The 24,715-nt window shown below is 38.3% G+C and overlaps 1 protein-coding gene across 1 annotated transcript in view; it reads right to left on the minus strand.

Annotated features, from left to right (window-relative positions):
• LOC126480892 (protein CLP1 homolog) overlaps positions 1-24,715 on the minus strand; it is a 59,565-nt gene that overhangs the window by 5,959 nt on the left and 28,891 nt on the right. The window contains exons 6-7 of the mRNA XM_050104291.1: positions 14,671-14,890; positions 9,234-9,327 (exon numbers count right to left, since the gene is read on the minus strand). Of these exons, the coding sequence (XP_049960248.1) occupies positions 9,234-9,327; positions 14,671-14,890 (314 nt within the window). The remainder of the gene's footprint in view (positions 1-9,233; positions 9,328-14,670; positions 14,891-24,715) is intronic.

A 24,715-nucleotide genomic window follows, 5' to 3' on the forward strand; every position in this document is an offset into this window, starting at 1 on the left:
TACTGTCTTTTAATAAATGTGTCATTTCTGTTTGTCTCATTGCCTAGTTCTTTCAGTTACCTTCTTCATTATACCGAAGCAGTTCTTTCTATGTAGAGTCTATGTGAAAGGCATGCTCAAGAGGGACAACTCTGCCAGGTATGATCATCTAAAATTAGAAGAAGAAATCATTCTTTCATGCCTCTAAGGAGGGAAGGGAGATCAGAGTTTAGTGTTCAACAGATTAAGTCATTATAGATGGAGCACAAGCTTTGATTTGGAGAAGGAATCGTCTTATTATTTGGATTACAAGATTCACGAAAACAGAGAAAACACAAATCTGGATGACATAACAGTGATTCCAACCATCACCCTCCCAAATGCGAGTCACATCTTTATGATCAGTGCAATTCAAGACAGATATGGAACTTGGGAATGTTATTTAAACAGCCAGTTTCAAATAAATTAATCTGATTATGAAGAGTATTTCTCTCATATCAGTTTTAGAAAATTGCATATCATTTATTAGTTCCATTTGCCATCTTCTAAAGTGTGTAGTTACTAGTTCTCTGGGAATGTTTCTTTCTTTAAACAATGGAAATGCATGTTGGTAATACAGATACGTAATAACAATGGACATAAATTTTTTGTGCTTTTAGTTTGTTATCTGAATTCGCATAAATGTCAACCAATATGATGATTTAAATGCAGTATCCTCCCTCCTTTAAGTACCACATGATGTCATTTTAGGTTATAAATTGTACCATGGCAAAAGACTAACAAATTTGTAACACATTATTTAAATTATCAACTTACAATATTATTTTTTAATTTTAGCCCTAAAATTAGTTGCGAGAACTTCATTAAATTCACTTGTGTCCAGAACTGACAAACTGGAACAAAGAAAACCAGTTTCATCTTTCCATCTTTCTTTAATTAGATATATTTAAGCACACATGTACAGTACAAGATGTAATGTTACATTTTATATGTCAAAGGCACATTCACTACTACAAAAAGATGGATAAATATCAAACACGAGTCTGCTACACTTCCATAAGCCTGTAAAGAACACTAGCTCTTCATAATACAATATGCAAGGATGTAGTCTGGAAGCCTGTGACAAAAAAGTGCAACTATTGTATACTACTAGGCATTTTAGTATGTTATTGCTGACGACTTAACAAAAGTCTATTACCAAAAATTTTGGATTATGGGACCCACGAGGCCCAAGCACTTTCAAATGTGTCATAAATGTGCTTTTTAGAAATACTTTATACTAGATAAAACTTTTTTATGTGTTATTCACAATATAAATTGTCCACAGAAAATGTCAGCAAGAACCCAACTGGAACAACACTATCAGCAATGTTCAAAAAGGTGTCAAAAGTGTACTTGTTGTAACTATTTTATACTCTTTGAAATCTTTCTCTTTCTTTTTCTTCATTCTCAACAAATTATTATTATTATTATTATTATTATTATTATTGAAAAAAAATAAATTAATTAAAATTTTCAAGTTCCAACAGTCAGCAACACCTAAAGCAAAAATGCATGCATGTTGTACACCAAACCTAAGTTTAATTGTTTTTTCATACTAAGTATTTTATTTATAAATACTTTGATTGTTTCAAACATTTATGAAGATAAAAAACATCTATTCTTAATCTAAGTTACTTTTTTAGTATTTGCAATGCAATGTTGGTACTATTAACAACATTTGTAATGTTACAATGTATATTATGTTAATAGTATACAGACTCCTGATTTTTTTCTATCAAAAATTTATATTGCTAAAAAGTGTTGGTATAAGGTAGTTTTCAGATTTTATATTTTACGACACGTTTGAAAGTGCACGGACATCATATGTCCCAATTCCAAACTTTTTAATAATAGGTTTTTGTTTGTTAAGTTGTCAATGACAATAATATTAAAATACTAAGCAGTATAAAATAGTTGCGTCTTTCCTGACAGGAGGCGCTCAGATTAATCCGTAAATTGCCTCCTAACAAATATGACTGATTTCTACTAAAATCTGAGCTTTCGACATGATCCATTATTACCTCGGACATGAAATAAACTGAGGGTCAAGTAAGTAACAAAATCACACAGATGTAAATGATGTAGTAGTGCTCATTGGCGCCAATGACGAAATGTTTCTGCACTTCAATTTCCAAGTCCTCTTTGTTGACTGAATCCTAAAGTTGAAGTGTACAGCTTGTAACTATTCATCAAGATACATTCACATGCACCATGTGTGTGTGTGTGTGTGTGTGTGTGTGTGTGTGTGTGTGTTCCCTTTTCTGAAGAAAGCTTTGGCCAAAAGCTAAATATGTAACAGTCTTTTTTTGTTGTGCATGTCTATACGTCAATGTGTCATCTTTATGGTGATTAGTGATCCATCCTTTCCCTTGTATTGTTGATATCTGTCAATGTTTACTCAGAACTCAAAACTCCTCGTAATAGCTGAACATCGTATACTGACAGCTTGGTTCTTCTGTCATGGACACACACTCCTGCAGTACCAACAACTCCACTGATCTACAGATTACCAACAACTCCACTGATCTACAGATCAGATCACTGATACAAACTAAAAGGTGGAGCAAAGGAAAGATGTTTCTTAAACGATTAGTACTCGGCGACGAATGGGGGTACTGATGTGGCAGACAGCTCAGACAATGCAGTTTCAGTTGCTATGGAGCATAGATCATCATGTATTTGCAGTCGAGCGGTTCTTTAGAAACAATGATTCCGTCATCATGATTCAACAGCTTTTTCTGTCAACTGTTGGACAGTGAGTTTCAGTCAAAAATTGAAACAATATACTGCAATGGGTTGCAGCATTTAGAAGTACTGCATCTGTGATGAAAAAGAAACCACTAGCCTTCCCCATTCAGTTCATACTCTAGAAAACATGGACAATGTGAGAACGGCAGTTCCTGCTAGTCCAAAATGATCTGCTAGGCGAGAAGCTGTATTGCTGGGTGTGTCACGTCATTCCCTTCTATGCATCTTACATGTGGGCTCAAGATTAAGAAAAAGTTTTGGCATAGCGGATGCTGTTTTAACAGAAGATACAGATGTCCCAGTATTCAGGAGTGATGAAGCCCATTTTCATCTGGATGGTTATGTTAATGTAGGGAACTGTCAATACCAGGCATCGGAGAACAAAGGACACCACCAAAAACCTTTCCACAGCTCAAAAGTAACAGTTTTGTGTGGTATCTCCAAGATAGGGATTGCTGGACCTCACTTTTTGGAAGACGGAGGAACCACAGTTACTGTTATATCAGCACACTACTATGTCAATATGTTAAACAACTTCCTTTACCCAGAACTTGAAACGTGTCGAGTGAACATGATAGATATGTGGTTCCAACAGAATAGTGCCACAGCTCACATGGCAAGAACATCCATGGAAGTGGTTCGACAAATGTTGCTTGGCCCCCACGTTTACCCGTTCTGTAACTATTTTTACTGGGCCTACTTGAAATCAGAAATCGGTATGAACAAGTCCCGTACAATCGATGACCTCAAGGTTTCCATTCATCACGAAACTGAAGCTGTGCCAAATGAAATGTTGGAGAGAGCCATGTGTAGCTTTTAGGAGAAGATCCAAATTTGTGTCCAGCAAGGAGGACATAATCTTAATGAAATTTTTTTTTAAAAAACAAAGCCGGTTTCTATTATTCAATACTTAGAAACATTCATTTCCTTTTGACCATTCTGTATAATGCTCCAAACATGTCTATCATCATTTTTCCTGCCAATATCAAACAACGGAAAATCCAGGATGGCACGTAAAAATATTTTGAAAAGGATAGTTGCTAAACACGACACAGTGGAGATGCTGAGTCGCAGACAGGCACAATAAAAAGTGAGCTTGCTGCCAACATGGCTTTTGTCGGAAACACACAAAACACACACACACACACACACACACACACACACACACACACACTCAAGCAAACGTAAATCACACACACGTGACCACAGTCTCTGGCTGCTGAGGCCATGTGGTCATGTCCATGTGAGTTGCGTTTGCACCAGTATGTATCTGTATGTTGTCTATTTCTGATGAAGGCCTTGTTCCACAAAATTTCGGGAGAACTGCTGGATGTTTGTAACTTCCTGCCACAATATTTCGGCGCAGAGTCTTATGGCCATCTTCAGGTGATAATGGCAAAAACGCACTGAGCTCTGGTATTTAAGGCCCATCGGCACATGCGTGGTGGATTCACTTGGCATTGCACGTGTGCTAGTTGAGCGCATTCGATTCTGCGGCACCGTGATCCCTCCATGGCGAAAACTCACTGCATCGATATCAATTCGATTGTCTTCCTGGGGTTCCATCATAGAACTACGCTGGCTATGGAGGACATGAAGTTTTTCAATGATTGGATTCCATGCCGAATTCAACTGAAAACCACTGTCTCCATTAATAAGAGACTCACTGTCAGACAGTCGTATTTCCATGGATTCATGAATAAAAGGACTCCAAAAGTTAGATATATGTGCCACAATATTTGTCTCACTGTAGTCGATGACATGACCAGCGGAAATACAGTGTTCGGTGAGAGCAATCTTACAAGGCTGAAGATGGCGAGTATGCCGCTGATTTTCTACGATGCGATCCTGCACAGTACATGTCGTTTGCTCTATATAAGATTTGCCGCATTCACACAGAATCCTGTAAACATCTGCCTTACGCAGCTCTAAGTCGTCTTTGACAGACCCCAACAGCAACGAAATTTTTGCAGAAGGGCGAAAGATCGCTTTCACTTTATATTTTCTTAGTATTCTGCCCATTTGCCCTGAAATATTACCAATATATGGTAAAAAGGCAGTCATTTTAATGGCCTCTTCCTCCTCTTTGCTCCTTCGTTTACAGGTCTGCAGCGCTTTCTCCACTTGCTGGGATGAATACCCATTCTTCAGAAATACAATCTACAGGAGCTTCAGTTCCGTTTGCAAACTATCGGTGTCAGAGATGACGTGGGCTCGGTGAATCAATGTCTTCAAACACCCATTGTTTGTGCCGGATGGTGGCAACTAGCGGCTTGCAAGTAAATGTCTGTGTGAGTGGACTTTCTATATATTGAATGACCACGTGTGCCATCACTCTTATGTCGCACCAAGACATCTAGAAACGACAGGCAACCATCCTTCTCCAACTCCATAGTAAATTTCATGTTTTCGTCTATGGAGTTCAGATATTGTAGGAACTCTCACAGACGATTCAAATTGTGAGGCCAAACTATAAAAGTATCATCAACATATCGCCAAAATACTGTTTGTTTAAAAGTGGCTGAGGCGAGTGCTCACTCCTCAAAATCTTCCAGAAAAAGATTGGCCACCGGGGGAGACAAAGGATTCCCCATGGCAACACTGTCTGATTGCTCATAAAACTCATTGTTAAATAAAAAATATGTAGAGGAGAGGCTGTGCTCAAACAGCACCGTAATGTCAGCTTCAAACCTACTGCCAATGAGATGTAGTGAGTCCATAAGAGGTACATTTGTAAAAATGTGAAACTACATCGAAACTGACCAACAAGTCATTACTTTGCAGCTGGAATAACTTAAGTCTTGCTGTGTGTTGAGAAGAGCAACACGGCTGAAGAGCAACATCTCGCCTATGGAGAGGGCAGCCCTCCGCAACTTGCGAGCAGACCCGGATACAGTGTTAAATAAATCGGACAAAGGTAATGCTACTGTTTTAATACTACAAGAGGACTATATTAATAAGACCTATGTTTTATTAAGCGACTCAACATATCGCAAAATTGATAAGGATCCTACGACTCGAGTGGTGCGGAAAACAGCAGAACTTCAGACTAACAGTTCCTTACCAAAGGAGGTGATTAATAAACTGAAACCAAATAGTTCAGTTCCATCTAGGCTATATGGTCAGTTTCGATGTAGTTTCACTTTTCACAAATGTACCTCTTGTGGACTCACTACATCTCAATGGCAATAGGTTTGGAGCTGACATTACAGCGCTGTTTGAGCACTCCCTCTCCTATAATTATTTTTTGTTTAATGACAAGTTTCGTGAACAGTCAGACAGTGTCTGCCATGGGGAGTCCTTTGTCTTCCTCAGTGGCCAATCTTTTTCTGAAAGAATTTGAGGAGTGAGCGCTCGCCTCAGCCACTTTGAAACCAACAGTATTTTGGCAATATGTTGATGTTACTTTTATAGTTTGGCGTCATGGTTTGCATTATCTGCGAGAGTTCTTACAACTATGGAGTTGGAGGAGGAGGAGGAGGGTTGCCTGCTGTTTTTAGATGTCTTGGTGTGACATAAGAGCGATGGCACACGTGGTCATTCAGTATATAGAAAGTCCACTCACACAGACCTTTACTTGCAAGCTGCTGGTTGCCAACATCCGGCACAAACGATAGGTGTTTTGAAGACATTGATTCACCGAGTCCACGTCATCTCTGACACCGATAGTTTGCAAACAGAACTGGAGCACCTGCAGATTGTATTTCTGAAGTGGAGAGAGCACTGCAGACCTGTAAACGACGGAGCAAAGAGGAGGAAGATGCCTTTAAAACGACTGCCTATTTACCATATACTGGTAATATTTCAGGGCAAATAGGCAGAATACTGAGAATATATAAGTGAAAGCAATCTTTCGCCCTCCTGCAAAATTTTCGTTGCTGTTGGGGTCTGTCAAAGATGACCTATAGTTGTGCAAGGCAGGTGTTTACAGGATTCTGTGTGAATGCGGCAAATCTTATATAGAGCAAATAACATGTACTGTGCAGGATCGCATTGGAGAACATCAGCGGCACACTCACCTTCTTCAGCCTTGTATGACTGCCATCACTGAATACTGTATTTCCACTGGTCATGTCATCAACAACAGTGAGACAAATATTGTGGCCCACATGTCTAACTGCGCACTGAAGTTCTATTATTAATGAATCCATGGAAATATGACTGTCTGACAGTGAGTCTCTTAATAATGGAGACGGTGGTTTTCAGTTGAATTTGGTATGGAATCCAATCATTGAAAAACTTCGTGTCCTCCATAGCCAGCGTACTTCTATAATGGAACTACAGGAAGACAATTTAATTGATATGAAAGCGGCGAGCTTTCAATGCGCAGGGATCGCGGCACAGCAGAATCAAACGTGCTCAAGTAGCGCACGTGCAATACCAAATGGATCCACCACGCACATGCCAACGGGGCCTTAAATACCAGAGCTCAGTGTGTTTTCGCCAGTATCACCTGAAGATGGCCAGAAGACTCTGCACCGAAATATTGTGGCAGGAAGTTACAAACGTCCGGCAGTTCTCCGGAAATTTTGTGGAACAATATGCATGCCAAGGAAGTTTTAACTCTCATGAAGGTCTTGTTGGCTGAAAGCTCAGTTTCTGATAGTTCTTCCCACATCTATTTCATACTTGGTTCAGACTAAATGCCAATCACTGGATATTAAATAAACTAACTTTTATATGTGAACAGAATTCAACTCACCCTCTTCATCTGTCAGTCTATGTTATAAGAAACTTGAACAAACATAAGGAAAAGGTAAGATTGCTACTTATCGTAAAGATGACTCCTTCAAGTTGCTGATAGTAACAATTACAAGATACTTGTCAATGACAATTAAGGTAGCTGTGCCTGTCTGTAGCTTAATGTGCCATCTTTACAGTACACAGCAATCTATCTTTCCGTTACATTGTTGGTATTCCAACCTGGAGTTTCCATTGTTTGATTATACAGATTTGGTTGCTTGTGCAATTTTTTGTAGCACACAGTTTAAAAATTTACACACATAGTGTCCTAATACTTGCAGTCATTGTAATACAGTTTCACATCACATGCATTTCCATGTCTAATAAAATCAACACACACACACTATTCTATGGGTTACATTTCACAGCTGTCATCAAACAGCAGTCTTCTGATAGACCACATTCCACACATGAGCATTTGCATGGAATCTATAGGTGTTTCCAGTGATCTCCTATTGTTTCCACAATCTTAGCACAATGCTAAATGAATTTCCAATTCAATCACATCAATTGCAGTTCAAATAGTGTGTGAATGCAGACAACTCTCATTGTGTAGCAGCAGAACTGAGGCATACAAAAAAAGAACTATGATGTGGCAGCAGAGCCTATGAATCGTAATTACAATCTGCATAAGGTGAAAGCATGTAAGCTGAGTCACTTTATTTGCACATCCATATACTTTTCAATTGCTCCACAATACAGTGAGTGGTTGTCTCCATTATTTGTATCCACTTATGATTTTCCAGGATCACTTTAACTATGGTACACCTTTCTTCCAGTTTACCTACTACACTATTGCATTCAAACTACATGTACACAAAACAACATTAAACAACCTCACTAGCCCTCTCATATTGTGCTCAACAACTTGTCAGGCAAGTGATATTAAACGCATATATTCCTTACAAGGCAGCTATATTAGATACCTCACATCCCACTGGCCAACAATTTCTCTGGCAGTCAGTTACATAGCATTTGAAATATGGCAAATGCTGTTAAGCACTGTTACACGTACAAGGACAACTCAATATAATTACCTATTGCCTTGGAGAGAAACAATCAGTAAATGCACTGTGAAATTTAACTGATACAGCATGTAACTGTTCTGGACCACAAGTAAGAGAATTTGCCACTCTGAATTTGTTTGACACCCTCCTAATATTCTGCAGTGTCAAAGGCATTGAGGTTAGTTACGGTTTAATGCTGTTCAATGACTTCCAATGATGTCTTGTGTTAAACTTGAAATACTCAGCAAGCATTTCGAATGAAACTTATTTCTGATTACACTATTTGTACTTATCAAACCACAATATAAATTTCTTCACCTCTTTAACTCTGCTATCATCATCTTGGTATTACTGCACATTTACAACTGTGGTTCAGAAAAAAAATCTAACTGAATTTTCCAGTAACATTTACTAACAACCAAATCAGATTTTTTCTTGGAAATACACCATTTAGAACTGTTTAATCAAGTTCGACTACAATATCATTTTCTTCAAATTAATGTAATTAATTATTAACTCTCTGAATAGTTTAAGTAAAGGATCTGTCCAACAACTAGTAAAGTCTTCATTATTTTTGTGTGCCTATCAATAACACATCATTTCTATTGTTTAGTCAGTTGTTACCTTTACTCGTACATTATTTACATTCTCCCAAAACTTTCCATACCATAATTATTAACAAAGTCTGACTTCGTAACACACTTCTATACTCACACACATATAAAACCTGCAACATTACTGTGAATGACATCATCATCTGTAGAGGCAGCGAAGCTAACAGCAAGCAAATGATGCAACAGATTAGGTCCTGAAAGCAAGAGATTTGCAATTTTATAAGTCCAATCTTACAACAGCATCAGATAACATTTTGGAGAAGGCTCTATATAATTCAAAGTTAATCATACTCTTATAGGAGGAGCACCTGGTCACAAAATTAAGTAAAGAATTAAATGTACTGAATGTGACTGCGAAAAGATATATACATTTCTGGAACATTTTGGCATCTGTATCTTTGTCCCTTTCTAAAAAAAAAAAAAAAAAAAAAAAAAAAACAACCAAGTTGTAGCTTGTAAATAACATGTAATTGCTGTTTCTCTTTACTCTAGTATTTGAGTGTAATGCTAACATTTAAAACTCAATGCATTAGTATGTAAAATAAATTTATTGCTTTAAATTATAAAGTCTCTGGAAAAATAACTTGTGATTATTATCTAATAACAAAGTTTCTAGAATTCGCTTTTTTTCAGCCACACTCAAAAGTTACAGATTCTACTGTATTTTTTAAATTGTGGACGTCAGTCTTTGAGTTTTCTGTTACATAGCTGCCCCTCATCTGTATCAAGAATTGTTAACATTTGTTTCTGTAAATAATTTACAAGTAAAGAAGACAATTCACAGAATAGCAAAAGTATTTAGGTTTGAAAGGCACACACAAGAGAGAGAAAACTTGCTAGCTTTCGGAATAAATTCTGTCTCAAACTAGAGTGTGCATGCGCATGCGTGACCCCACATATACACAGGGCTGCAATTCGGTAGATGGACTAAGGTGGGGTGGTGATTCTGTCAGCTGGGGTGAGTGGAGGGAGAGAGGTGGGAGGCAAGAAGTGGGGTTGAGAGTAGATAGCTAGCAGCTCAGTGGGAAGCAGCTTGTTTGCTGGCTCAGAATGTTGGAGGGAGATGTGGCAGGTGCACAACCTGCCTCGCTCCAGCACCTGCTGCTCCTCCCTATTGTATTCCTAGCCATCAAACCAGCTGCCTCCCTCTGAACTGCTAGTTATCCGGCCCCCTTCCTATCTCTATCTCCCTTGCCTGTACCTGTGTGTGTGTGTGTGTGTGTGTGTGTGTGTGTGTGTGTGTGTGTGTGTGTGTGTTTGTGTTCAACAAAGTTTCCTTTCTCTTTTGTGTACACCTGTTGACAACTCAACACTTCCGTTATTCGGCGAGTGATATCTTATGTTTGGTTACGGAGTTACAGCTACTAAAAGATTTTGCCTGAAATTTAGCAACTTTGCTAACATGAAGCCATCGGAAAACTGTAAAAGGCTAAAATAAAGCACGATTTCTATTTATTTTGCTGTTATTGATCTGATGAATCTAATAAAACATGTCCTAGATGTATTTCTGAAGTAGTTTTCCAGAACATCCAGAAAAGCAAAGAAGTAATTTTTAAAATTTTTAATTTATTTACTACTTGGCCCAACTTTCTTTAAATTCCAGAGAATTGCACAACGTTTTCAACAGAAGTTGTAGAGAATTTTATTTTGGAAAAAATGATGGTAATAACATTAACTGAAACTGTATGAATGTGTCACATAATCTGCTTTTATTAATACCATAGCACATGTGAATTCATGTTACACCGGAAAAAACAAAGCTCAGAATTAAGGAAGTTGTACAGTGTACATACAATTTCACAATACATTAACAATAAATGTTCAAAAACGTCTCCACAGAGTTCAATGCATTTAGCTGCATGTGCATGAACAGATTTTGTTGCCTGTTTCAGTATCACAGGGTTCTTCTTAATTACTTAATGTGAGCAAGTAATGCCTCACATGTATTGACTTTGTCCTCATAAACTATGTCTTTCATATATCGCCATACACAAAAATTCATTGGTGTTATAAATAGGGTGATCTGGGTAGCCACAGAAATGTAGTACCATGACCAATCCATTTCTGGAGAAAATGTTCATTTAAATGTGTACCTGTATAATAATCTTTGCTTCTCTGAATGTTCTGGTAAACTACTGCAGATACACGTCTAGGACATGTTTTATTACATTCAGCAAACCAATAAAAATAAAATAAATGGAAATTGTGCTTTGCTTTAACTTCGCACAGTTTTGCGATGGCTTCATATTTGGGAAGCTGCTACATGTCAGGTGAAATCTTTTATTAGCTGTAACTCCGTAACGAAACATCTGTGGACCTATGTTTATATGAACATTTTTCTTTAGTATTACTTGTAGAATAACTATTGAAATATCTGGATATCTTCGTGAATCACCCTGTATATATAACATATGTTTCTTTCATTTTACAACAATGATGGAACTTTCACCTGTCAGTTAACAAATACAGAAAAGTTTCAGATAACAGAAACAATAATCATATAGGAGTGACTTTACTACTTACAGTATAGAACAATACTCCTTTGTTTTGTAAATAAACATTCCCTCTTTAGAGAAGAAAGAGGGGAGAAATTGGTTGAGTGAGGTTAGAAAAAAGGGATGGAGAGGTGTAGAAGATCAATCATATCCTCATTTAATGGGCGCCCACACGTGATATGGAGTGGGGCAAAGACGAAAAAGGAAAAGGTGTCAAAGAGGGAGAGGGAGAAAGGTCAGATATAGTATATTATTAAGAATTATGCTACTTTCAATTCAGAGATGATAGAAAGGGCAGAGTAAGAAATACGATTATAAGAGGAAGATAATATGAAAAGTGGAAAGCATAATGAAATTAAGAAATTTCCATTCCATCAGTAGAAACAAAATTGTCATTCTACAGGTCAGAGCGTGGAAGATTAAGCCCAATTCACACAGAAATGGTGTGGCATGGATGTTGATGGCGGTGAGTCAGGGACATGGTGCAAACAGGACATGAACAATGATCAGAATATATTGGTTTCATCAGACAAAGATATTGATGCAGTGGATCTTTTGTAACTTGTAAATGTTGAGCAAGATACTGGGTACATCCATTATTGATGAAAAAAGGGAAGAAATACGGCACAACCGACATAATGAAAGAACTGATTATGTATTTCAAATGTTTCCAGCATTTTACAGAATGTCTCAAACCCATTTCTATATTGTCTTAAACAAAGTGAAAGACAGTTTTCATAGAAAAGCAACAGGACTGGAATGTTTTGATCATAATACTTATTTTTCATATGATTTTAATTTGAACGTAAGCCTGTGCATAACTGACTTTGTGAAAGATGTCCCAAATATTCTGACACTTTTCCAAAATCTGATCAACTGTAAATATTTCACTGCTGTTGACCAGAAATTCCTCCACTACAGGGTAATGTTTCCTACCATGTGACAGAGATTTTGCCCTTACAGAGAGGAATAAAATATCCTTTCCCCAGAAAACTGGATTCTAGTTACTGCCAATGCCAGTGACAATGGATTTGTTCTGTGAAAGATGGAATCAGAGATTTCAGGGATCTTAGCACACTGACCACAAAGGCTCATTTGAAATAACTGAGTATGTCTGCCTATAGATTTCATCTCACAATCCTACTACACTACGGGGAAGGAAATATCGTAACATTCAACAACCTTGGATTTGTCAAAGCATTGAAAAGAAGCTGAGAGGTGCTGGTGAAAGAAATTTGCCACTAGACAACATCACAGTTTTCTCTACGCTGTGTTATACAATTCTAAGCTGTGTTATACAATTCTGTCAGTCAAAAGTGCAGGAAGAAAGCCTTACTTGACAGCACGTCCCATGGAATTCATATGAGCAAGCACCAAGTGAATAGTGGATTTGCACATCTGTCTGGCAAAATCCAATGATTGAGGACGGAAAATGTAATGCTGACTGTACCTGTTCAGTTTAATGGCAAGAGGAATAGAGTTAAATTTTTCTGTATCCTCTGCTGCTGTCAGTGCAGATTTGTACTGCAATGTTTTGGCCTGTGTTGTTGTATTTTCTCAAAATGAAGTTTCTATTTCTGTAATAAGTAACACACACACACACACACACACACACACACACACACACACACACACACACACACACACACACACACAGATTCACGCACATGCAACTCTCACACGCATGACCAGTGTCTCTTGCTGCCGAGGCCAGACTGCAAATCAGCATTTCCATTATATGGTGCGTAGTAACCTATTTCCTTTTCATAATATTGTCAAAACTATCTTCAGAGACAGATGTAGCATTGCTTCACCTACATAAATCAATTTATTTTTGTTTTGTTTTTGACATTTATCAGATGACTTCAAATTAATCAAAACAGCTGCACATCATGGATGTCTCTGTCATGCATCCCTTTGGTGCACCACTTGTGATGTCAAACTGATGTAGCGCGGACTGAACCACACCATCTCCGTGTGAACTGTTTCACTTGTTACCATGGAGGTGCTGTGAAACAGTGCCATGTCCACACCACACATCTGTGCCATGCCATTTCTATGTGAACTGAGTCTTAGATCACTTAATCAGACAGGAAGGTTAGAAAATGTTATACGGAAATGGATAGATTGAAGTTAGATATCATGGGAATTAGTAAAGTTTGGTCGCAGAAACGGGACTTCTGGTCAGGTGAGTACAGGGTTATAAATATAAAATCAGACATAGGTAACGCAGGAGCAAGTCTAATAATGAATAAGAAAATAGGAATGTGAGTACAGACACTGGACGGCAGTTATAAGAATCAAAGGGCATAAAAGGGAAGCAGTGGTCGCAAAGAGTGTGAGATAGAGGTGCAGCGTTTATCCAGTACCACATCTCAAAGTATAATGTGAAATATTAGGTTGGTGCATAAGTTCATAGTGTTTTTGTTCTGCATGTCGGTATTCCTGTTGCTATAGGTTAAACAATCGATTGTCATTTATTATTTGTATATCTCTGCTTTTTCGTCATCAATTGATTCGTCAACAACACCAATCATTCCTATCTTGTACTGTTACTAGTGACAAGAAATGGTGTCTTTATGCTAACATAAGGAAAATAAAGGAATGGTTGAGTCCAAAGAAAGCAGTAACGCCACATACAAAGACCTGCATGTATCCACAAAAGATAATGTTATGGATCTGTTGGAATAGTGACAGTGTGGTCTACTACGAATTGCTTGCACAAGGGTAAACATCACTGCTGACATTTAACGTCAACAATTGAGACATATTGCAGACAGTCCAAGTACAACAACCAGGAAGACTGTGTGAACCGATGCTATTCCATGCTAATGCCCAGTGGCATTCTGCTAGACTGACAAAAACACTAAGGTTCAATCTTAATATATAGCATGTGTTCTTTTAAATGTCTTTTTAACAAGAAGATGTAATAAATAAACAAACAGGTTGAATGGGGGGGAAAAAAAAAAAAAAAAAAAAAAAAAAAAAAAAAAAAAAAAAAAAAAAAAAAAACCCTCATGGAAGGAAAATTTAAAGAAATACCTGGTGTTACTGCAACTAGCTTTGTATGGTTATCTTCTGCTTTCATTCCCAAAGGCATGCACGAATCAGGCAATGCTGGAGCTCCGATTTTATATATTTTTAGTTCACTGAATCTCACATCAAAAGAATGTGGATACAATGGAGAACGAAGTCCATAGAAGTATTCTCTGACTCTGGAATCCCTCGCTTCAGCACGTTGACTTTGACTCCTCTCAACGACCTAAGAAAAGTATGGGAATAACAGTTAGTTCTATTTAGTCTATGCTTTTATATTATGTTCATGATAGTCTTATCAGTTTTCTATTATCAAAATCCTTGCACTTGTACGAGAGTCGTAATGTCCCACATTTTCTTAAAAAGCCGTTAACATACATACACAAACATCCTTGTTTGTGCTTCACATTCGATGCTTGTTCTGTGTGCTATTGAAGTTTCAAACCACTCTGGCAGATGGCAGAAATGTAGTACAGCATCAAAATGGTGTCTACATATGACTCACGTTACAAGCAGCATGCTGTTATTGGATTCTTGTGTGCAGAAAAAGAAACAGTGGTGAACATCCATAAATGTCTGCGTGCAGTGTATGACGATGCTGCAACTGCTAGTAGTACAGTTGGACATAAGGTAAAGAAAGTTACAGCCTCAGGAAATGCAGAAACAGAGCTCAGCAACACATGAGACATCCTATCACAGCCACTGCTCCAGACATGCTGGATCATTTGGATGCCATTATTCATGCCGATTGGCGCATCACAACTCGACAATTGGGGAACACACTTTGAAGATGACAAGAGTGTTAGTCACGCAGTGGAAATATGGCTAAGCCTACAGGACAAGAGCTTTTACCAGCAGGGAACACATACTCTTCCACTGTGATGGAGACTACACACGTGGACAGGACATGTTGATTTATATTGTAATCAAATTCTGACTCTTAACAATAATTAATCTCTGAGAAAAAAAAATGTGGGGCAAAGATTGAATGATCCTTGTAGAATGCAAGAAAGTAATAGGATTTTACACATGCATGTTTGCCAAATAGTAAATGCCAATTGTATTATCCTGTATGGCACTGTATTCAGTGCTGGGGACAGCATACGTACAACTCATTCCATGAAAAGTATATACCCTTAGCAGATATCAATGGGGAAAGCCTTATGTTTTATTCTGACTAATTTCCATCAATCTGAGCTAATGGTTCTAGTGATGACTATTATTATTAATAATAATCACTCACATCTTTGCCCTTATCCACTTTTCTTTTTGTAATCCTCTTCTGATGGATAGTCCTCTGTTTTCTACCATCCACCTCAATTTCCAAGTAAATTTTTTGTGTACGCATGTGTTCTCTGTCTCCTTTACTTGCTGTACAGAGTGCATATGGTGTCCCTTTCCATCACATACCACTTAGGGACACGAATATTTCACATAGATGATGAAGTGAAAAGTGATGCGAAATGTACAATTTTTGGAAATATAACATGAAATCAATATTCTACAAAAATGGTTTTTCTCCCGTTCTCTGTAATATCAACACGAAACTTTACAGATTTTATCGTAAATTAAACAAAGGACTCCACAAAGACATATTTTCCATGGTCACAGCATCAGAGATTTAAACTGAATTATCACTGATAAGATTTTCGCTATCACGTGTTTCTGAACGATCTTTCCTATGAAGAGGGTCTGTTTTAAGGCATCAGAGTATAAAGCATGACTGCCATCATTATACGAAGGCTATTTAAGATTATATATATTACTGATAGGACGAGCACAGCGACAGTCACATTGTAGTGATAATGCTACAGAAAAAATTTATGGAAAAAACAAAACTTTTTCCCCTTTTGGGTTTATTATTTGTACTTGGCAACCTAACTGTACTCCATTACTAATCTTAAACTTATGAGTGTTTAAGGAAAATTTCCTATATTTGAAAAAAAATGAGATGTTGGATGTACTGATTCCAGTGGCAGGTAAAAATTTTTTATTTAAATACTATTCACTTCCATGCACCAAAAAAGAAGTACAAATGAGAGAGCCTGTACTTCAGATTTACGAGGTTCAAAATTAAATCTGTATAATGAACATTCTTTTGATATCTTATATAAAAGAAGCAATACTTATAAAAATACAAATAATAAGAATGTTTTTGTGTAAAATATAAAATTGATTTTGCAGACACCAAACTGATGACAGACACTTATTATGTACTAATTATTCTATTGCTTTGCTATTCGCCATCTAGTGGTTAAAATGGAAACCATCAGTGAAGAGCATAAAAGGCTAATAACTCAGCAGTCTGACCTATACAAACAGACACAACCAATTGGCTGAAGGAGAAAGAAGAACAAATTTATCAGATATTAGGAAAAAAATTTTCCCACTGGAAACACAAACAGCAGGCATGAGGGGAATTAGCAAATCACACTCTTAAAGAAAAAAAACTAATAGGTGCATCAACGAAACAATAGTCAACAATTTCAGCACACTGAAAAGGAGCACAGGAAAAAAAAAAAGAAGAGTGCTGACCTTGATCAATGAAGTAAAAGAAATTAAAGATCTTGTCACCAGATGATCGCGAGCAACAGCTCTTCTATCACATCAACGAACAGCGTATCAGTACCTATTAGTGGGCATATACTGCATGCAGGTACTAGTACAGAGCTGCAATTCCACACTGCAGTAAGTACTGCTTTGTACAGATTAGGTACCACTCCTGTCATTGCAAATGCGATGTTAGAGGAGAACATGATACAACACAGCCAATTCAGTGCTTTTATACCTGACAAATGATCCACAACCCTATGGTTGTTATGAAGCCATTCCATGGGGTCCAACCCAAATCTTGGGCTGACATTTAGAAAATAAAGTTCATGGCTGGATCAATGGAAAAAGATGCAGTTCTATGGGCCACAGAAACGCCTGATACATGTAAAACTTACAAAGTGTTTGAACAGTCTTTCTTGGCCAATTATTCGTCAAAGGATGTCCAAGAGAGATCGAAAAAGAAAGTTTTCAACCAGGAACCAGTTAACAAATGATAAGGTAGCAAACGCCTCTACATAGAAAAATATGTCAACAAGATAAAACACTGGGAAAAAGCTATTACAACATGCGAGATATTGCAAATACTAAAGGAAAAATAACAAGTTGCATTATTTAAAAAAAAATTGCTAAGTACACCCAACAAAGCCACTGACAAGTCAATGTATGACAACACCTTCGTGTGAATGTGACTAGCTTCTAAAGTAACTGTATTTACTTGAATCTGAGCCGCAGTCGAATCTTAGCTGCATTTGAAAAATGAGACTCGAAATCAAGGGGGGGGAAAAAAAAAATAATTCCCTGAATCTAAGCCGCACCTGAAATTTGAGACTCGAAATGCAAGGGGGGAGAAAAGTTTTAGACTGCACCTCCAAATCGAAACGAAGTTGGTCCATTGTAATATGAGACACAATTTAGGCCGAATGGATGAAGATACAGCTACAGTAGTTTGGTTTGAGTCATAAGCTTAGCAGTTAAACTTTACCAGGTAGCCATTGCTATGCGTCATGCGCTCCATCCTTATTTATATGGGTACCCTTCCTTTTTCATATCCTTCGTCTGGTTTGAATTTATTGCTTATTTTGCATTGATCTGATAAGTGCTGTTCTCTTTGTTATAGGTGTTTACGTCACTCTAAGCTTAAAATGCATTATTGTACTGTGTCATGCATTGTTTGTCACATTCTGATAATCAGTGTTTACGACCTGTCACTGTTCGCGGCACGGCTTGCTATTGTGCGTGCTACTGCCGCTTACAATAAAAAAAAAAAGAGAGGAATGTCTCATTGGCGAAACAATGGCAAGAGATTGCTATTTGTTGTTACTTACACTGCTGCTTTCTTTGATAATGACCGACAAGAACCAAATAATAGACTGCGTATGATAGAAGATGTTCTGAATGAGAGTTTAATGAAAATTTTTCTCAGTCTGAAAATCTTTGCAGAGGCTTCTTTAGTACATTACACTCTGCACAGAAATTAGAGTCACTTTAGATTTAAAAATCTAGTCAGTTGTCATACTTCATTTCTGACTGTATCACTATTCAACATAAGAATAATACAAACATAAACATGAAATGATATGTATATTTTTCTGCGTTTGCTGTTGTCTCACTCTAGTTTCATAGTTTATTAGGCAGTCAGGATTTAAATGAGATAGCAGCAAACATGAAAGAATACACAGCATTATGTTTACATTCGTATTATTCTTATGGTGAAGAGAATACGGCATGTGATTCACGATTCATAAAAGTTCCTATTAGCAGCCATCTCTTGTCACAGGTAGGAAAAAATTCAGAACGGTAGAGTTGGCCATATTGGCATACATCCTAGATTTTTAGTGATGACTTCAAATGCAGAATGTGTTGTTGTTGTCTTCAGTCTGTGGGCTGGTTTGATGCAGCTCTCCACACTTTTCTATCCTGTGCAGTGCAGAGTATCAACACTTCTAAAATAAGAATGAAAATAACTTAGAAATTAAAGGCTGAAATTTAAAACAAAATTTTATTAGGTTTGTAATACATCTTGTAAGAAATGTTTAAAATATCAGTCATGATTCTGAATCACTATCACTCGATTCTTTGTTGCTCATTTCTTCATACAGAGCATTGTCCTCCATACAATCTAGTGCATTGGATAGCGAACATTTTTTAAATGCTTGTTGCACAGTCTGATTTGGAACACACTTCCATGCATCATAAATCCACTGGCACACTTGTAACAAACTTGCATGTTTTACAGGTCCTGTTGGTGTCAGTTATCTGTTGCTTTTCGAAATCCAGTCTGTGTACATGCATTTAAGCTTGTCCTTAAATGGTTTATTCAAACAGACGTCAAGTGGTTACAGAATCGACATCATCCCACCTGGAATTACCGCCAAGTGTGTTTTGCTTTCCTCTAATTTTTGTTAAACTGCAGATGTTGTATGGCCTGCATACGCATGTAATACCAACAGGCTGCATAAACCAAGCATTGCGCCAGGATGACGATTCCACAAACGCGTAATCCATTCCAGCACCATGTCCTCGGAAAACCACCCAGTTTCGTTTGCTCGTACAACTACAGTTTTTGGAAACATTTCCGATTTTGGTAAAGTCTTTCGCTTGAAAACTATGAATGGGGGTAATTTATGTCCATCTGCTGTGCAAGCAAGCATGATGGACATCAGCTGTTTTTCACCCCCTGATATAAGAACATTTACGTCTTTCTTTCCTTTGGCATCAACCGTATAATTTGACAGCATGTTAAAATATACGGGAGTTTTGTCAGCATTTCCTATTTGACCAAGAAGGTATTACTTTGGTAGAGCACTTGCCCGCGAGAGGCAAAGGTCCCGAGTTCGAGTCTCGATCCAGCACACAGTTTTAATCTACCAGGAAGTTTCATATCAGCACACACTCCGCTGTAGAGTGAAAATTTCATTCTAGAAACATCCCCCAGGCTCTGCAATATCCTTTCTTTCAGGAGTGCTAGTTCTGCAAGGTTCGCAGGACAGCTTCTGTAAAGTTTGGAAGGTAGGAGACGAGGCACTGGCAGAAGTAAAGCTGTGAGGACGGGACGTGAGTCGTGCTTGGGTAGCTCAGTTGGTAGAGCACTTGCCCGCGAAAGGCAAAGGTCCTGAGTTCGAGTCTCGGTCCGGCACACAGTTTTAATCTGCCAGGAAGTTTCATATCAGTGCACACTCCGCTGTAGAGTGAAAATTTCATTCTAAAAATAACCTGCTTCAAATGATCTCCATTCTAGTAACAATTCGTCATTGACTTGATATTTCCTGACACTTCTGCAAGAACTATCATACAAAAAATGACTTGCTGTTGAGACATCTTTACTGCAGTGAATCAATTAAACTATCTATTTTTCAGTATGAAAGCATATATATGAAAAATATCAAATATGGTGCTGTAATTGTGTAAATGCATAAATCAACATGGCATCTAACCTAGGCCCTGATCCACATGACTCACCACACTGCTACCACAAACATAATTTACAAAATAGTAAAAATAATATTGTATAAATACTGAAATAAACATTCACAGTTTTACAGCCAGAAAAATGTTTACATGAGCTCATGTGTACTTGGTTTGACTCCACTTTTATTTACATATCTGTGAAACTTAAGTGATTTATTTGATGATTTTTGTATTCATAATTGCGCACTACAAAAATATGCAGTTTAATTGACACACCACATTAATGAACTCCCCAAACCAAGACATTTTTGCTATGATTTCTTGCACAAAAACATCGGGCAATCTCTCGTCACCAGCTAAAACCATTATCTATACTCCTAGTTAAATTATGGCCACAGGTCCATGTATATGTCTATGTATATGTCTGTGTTCCTCCCTTTAATTCTTGTGATAATGAACTCTATTAATGCTGGCAAGACAAAGATTCTGATACATGTATTTACAATAGCAAGTCTAAGTTGTGTACAATATTTTGAAGGGATACATATCATTTCATAATTAAATGGAAAAGCAACTTTTCACATCGTCAGCAGGATATGTGGATACTGTCAATTATCTGGTATTGTGCTGTTCAAATTCAGACACTGGGTGACAGTCTTCACAATTCAGTACAGTATTGACAGAGTGGCAGCATAATGTTGCAGAAGCGAATTCTGAAATTATGACAATGCTTTCTGTTGAACTTTCAACAGTTTACGGCTGCAAAACTATTTTTTCCTTAACTGACTAGTTTTAATGGGATCCATACCAGATAGGGTTGATAGAAGAGAGAGAGAAGATCCAACGGAGAGCAGCGCGCTTTGTTACAGGATCATTTAGTAATCGCGAAAGTGTTACGGAGATGATAGATAAACTCCAGTGGAAGACTCTGCAGGAGAGACGCTTAGTAGCTTGGTACGGGCTTTTGTTGAAGTTTCGAGAACATACCTTCACCGAAGAGTCAAGCAGTATATTGCTTCCTCCTATGTATATCTCGCGAAGAGACCATGAGGATTAGAGCCCACACAGAAGCATACCGACAATCCTTCTTTCAACGAACAATACGAGACTAGAATAGAAGGGAGAACCGATAGAGGTACTCAAGGTACCCTCCGCCACACACCGTCAAGTGGCTTGCGGAGTATGGATGTAGATGTAGAATGGGCTTACTATAATCGTTTTCTTTTTTAAAATACTTCAAATAATGTGATCTATTATGTCAGTAAATACACTATGTAATCAAAAGTATTCGAACACCCCCAAAAACATACCTTTTTCATACTAGGTGCATTGTGCTGCCAACTACTACCAGGTGCCCCATATCAGCAACTCAGTAGTCATTAGACCTTGTGAGAGAACACAATGGGGCACTCCACGGAACTCATGGACTTCGAACGTGGTCAGATGGCTGGGTGTCACTTGTGCCATATGTCTGTATGCGAGATTTCCACTCTTCTACACATCCCTAGGTCACTGTTTCCAATGTGATAGTGAAGTGTAAACGTGAGGGACACATCCAGCACAAAAGCGTACGGGCCAATTCGTCTGTTGACTGACAGAGACCGACGACAGTTGAAGAGGGTCGTAACGTGTAATAAGCGGGCATCTATCCAGATCATCACACAGGAATGCCAAACTGCATCAAGATCCACTGCAAATACTATGACAGTTGGGCGGGAGGTGAGAAAACTTGGATTTCATGATCAAGTGGTTGCTCATAAGCCACACATCACTCCGGTAAATGCCAAACGACACCTTGCTTGGTGTAAGGAGCATAAACAATGGGCGATTAAACAGTGGAAAAATGTTGTGTGGAGTGACAAATCATGGTACACAATGTGGCAATCCGATGGCAGGGTGTGGGTATGGCGGATGCCCGGTGAACGTCATCTGCCAGCGTGTGTAGTGCTGACAGTAAAATTCGGAGGCAGTGGCGTTATGCTGTGGTCGTGTTTTTCATGGAGGAGGCTTGCACCCCTTGTTATTTTGTGAGGCACTATCACAGCACAGGCCTACATTGATGTTTTAAGCACCTTCTTGCTTCCCACTGTTGAAGATCAATTCTGGGATGGCGATTGCATCTTTCAACACGATCGGGCACGTGTTCATAACGCACAACCTGTGGCGAGTGGTTAGACAACAATAACATTCCTGTCATGGACTGGCCTGCACAGAGCCCTGACCTGAATCCTGTAGAACACCTTTGGGATGTTTTGGAATGCCAACTTCGTGCCAGGCCTCACTGAGTGACATTAATGCCTCCATGAAGAATGGGCTGCCATTCCCCAAGAAACCTTCCAGCACCTGGTTGAACGTATGCCTGTGAGAGTGGAAGCTGTCATCAAGATTAAGGGTGGGCCAACATCATATTGAATTCCAGCATTACCAATGGAGGGCGCCACGAACTTTTAAGTCTTTTTTCAGCCAGGTGCCCGGATACTTTTGATTACATGGCGGGTACATATTTTTTTAATTTTCAACTTAACAATGAAAAACAATTAAATTAGATAAAATAAGGAACAATTGGCACTTCAAAAATAACTAAACAGAAACTAACATAAAAATTAGCAAAAAATGATGGCAAAGGTGGCAGAAAATAGCACCAAACCTGGCAGAAAAATAATACCAAAACTGACGAAAAATAACACTCAAATTTGCAAAAAATAACAAAGAAAGTGGATATAAAACGATTCTTTTATGACCCTACCAATACTTCCGTCATAGAATGAGATTTTCACTCTGCAGCGGAGTGTGCTCTGATATGAAACTTCCTGGCAGATTAAAACGGTGTGCCAGACCGAGATTCGAACTCGGAACCTTTGCCTTTGCCTTTCGCGGGCAAGTGCTCTACCATCTGAGCTATCCAAGCACGACTCATGCCCCATCCTCTTGAGCACTTGCCCATGAAAGGCAAAGGCCGCAAGTTTGAGTCTCGGTCTGGCACACAGTTTTAATCTGCCAGGAAGTTTCAATACTTCCGTCATTCTATACACTCATACAGTTCCTCTGTGCACTTAGGATATAATGCTTTAGGGAAATGCATCAACAGTTTCTTTAGAACTGGAGGGGGGAGGGGGGGGGGGGGGGGCAGGCAATCAGCTCATGATGTCCACACATGTTAGTTCACTCAATTACATGTACACCTTGAAGTATATGTCCAACTTAATGAGAGTTTTTTCTACAAATCATACTTAAAAAAAGTTAAGCAACCAGAAGTAAAAGTTAAATTGCAGGTGTCAACACATGATAGTGTTGGTAGCATGTGTAGAGCATCAGAAATCACATAAACAAAGGGAGCACGAGACATATGTTCCACGTTAGTATCAATATTTCACAGATATATTATGTATTTCAATGTGATAGTCATAGTGACCTGGTCAGCCTAAACAGATATGTGAGGGTACCTGTTTCTGACAGATACCAAGGGAGATTAGCGTGTCACATTAGGGGCTCGCATTAGAAAATGACATGAGCTAATAACATATTACTGTAGACATACTACAAGCACATGGTTTTCCTCTCATGAAGGAATATTTGCTCCCACTCTAAGCCTCAGCAGCAGTGCATCAAGAACTGATACTTAGAGAAGACTTTCTCTGTGATTCTAAGTTAGAACCATCAGTAAGGCACAGCAGTACAAGTTGAGCATCTGATGTGTAAGCTATGTAGATTTGAAACAACCCCATATAACAAATGCTTGAAAAAGTCTGTAGCAGAAATTCAGTACCAAGCTTAACTTCAGGGAGTAGAACCCACCTGATTCTCTAAGGCATAGATAACTAAAGTGTACTTTCAAATCCATGAGTAATTTATACCTTGTGTACTAACCAAATTAGTCTCCCTCCCCCCCTTTCCATCTCTCTCTCTCTCCTGAATCCCACTACTTTGTTTGCACTGTGGACCAAAAATCGAAACCTGGTCTTCCCAAATAACCACTGAGGGAACACAAGATATTTAGAGATAACCAGCGCAGCTTCAGGTCAACTATCACGGATGAGACACAGATCTGGTGGCCATGAAAGCCTCAGCACATAACATTCAGTCTCATATG

Source organism: Schistocerca serialis, chromosome 1, assembly GCF_023864345.2.
Source record: "Schistocerca serialis cubense isolate TAMUIC-IGC-003099 chromosome 1, iqSchSeri2.2, whole genome shotgun sequence".
Taxonomy (NCBI): Eukaryota; Metazoa; Arthropoda; class Insecta; order Orthoptera; family Acrididae; genus Schistocerca; species Schistocerca serialis.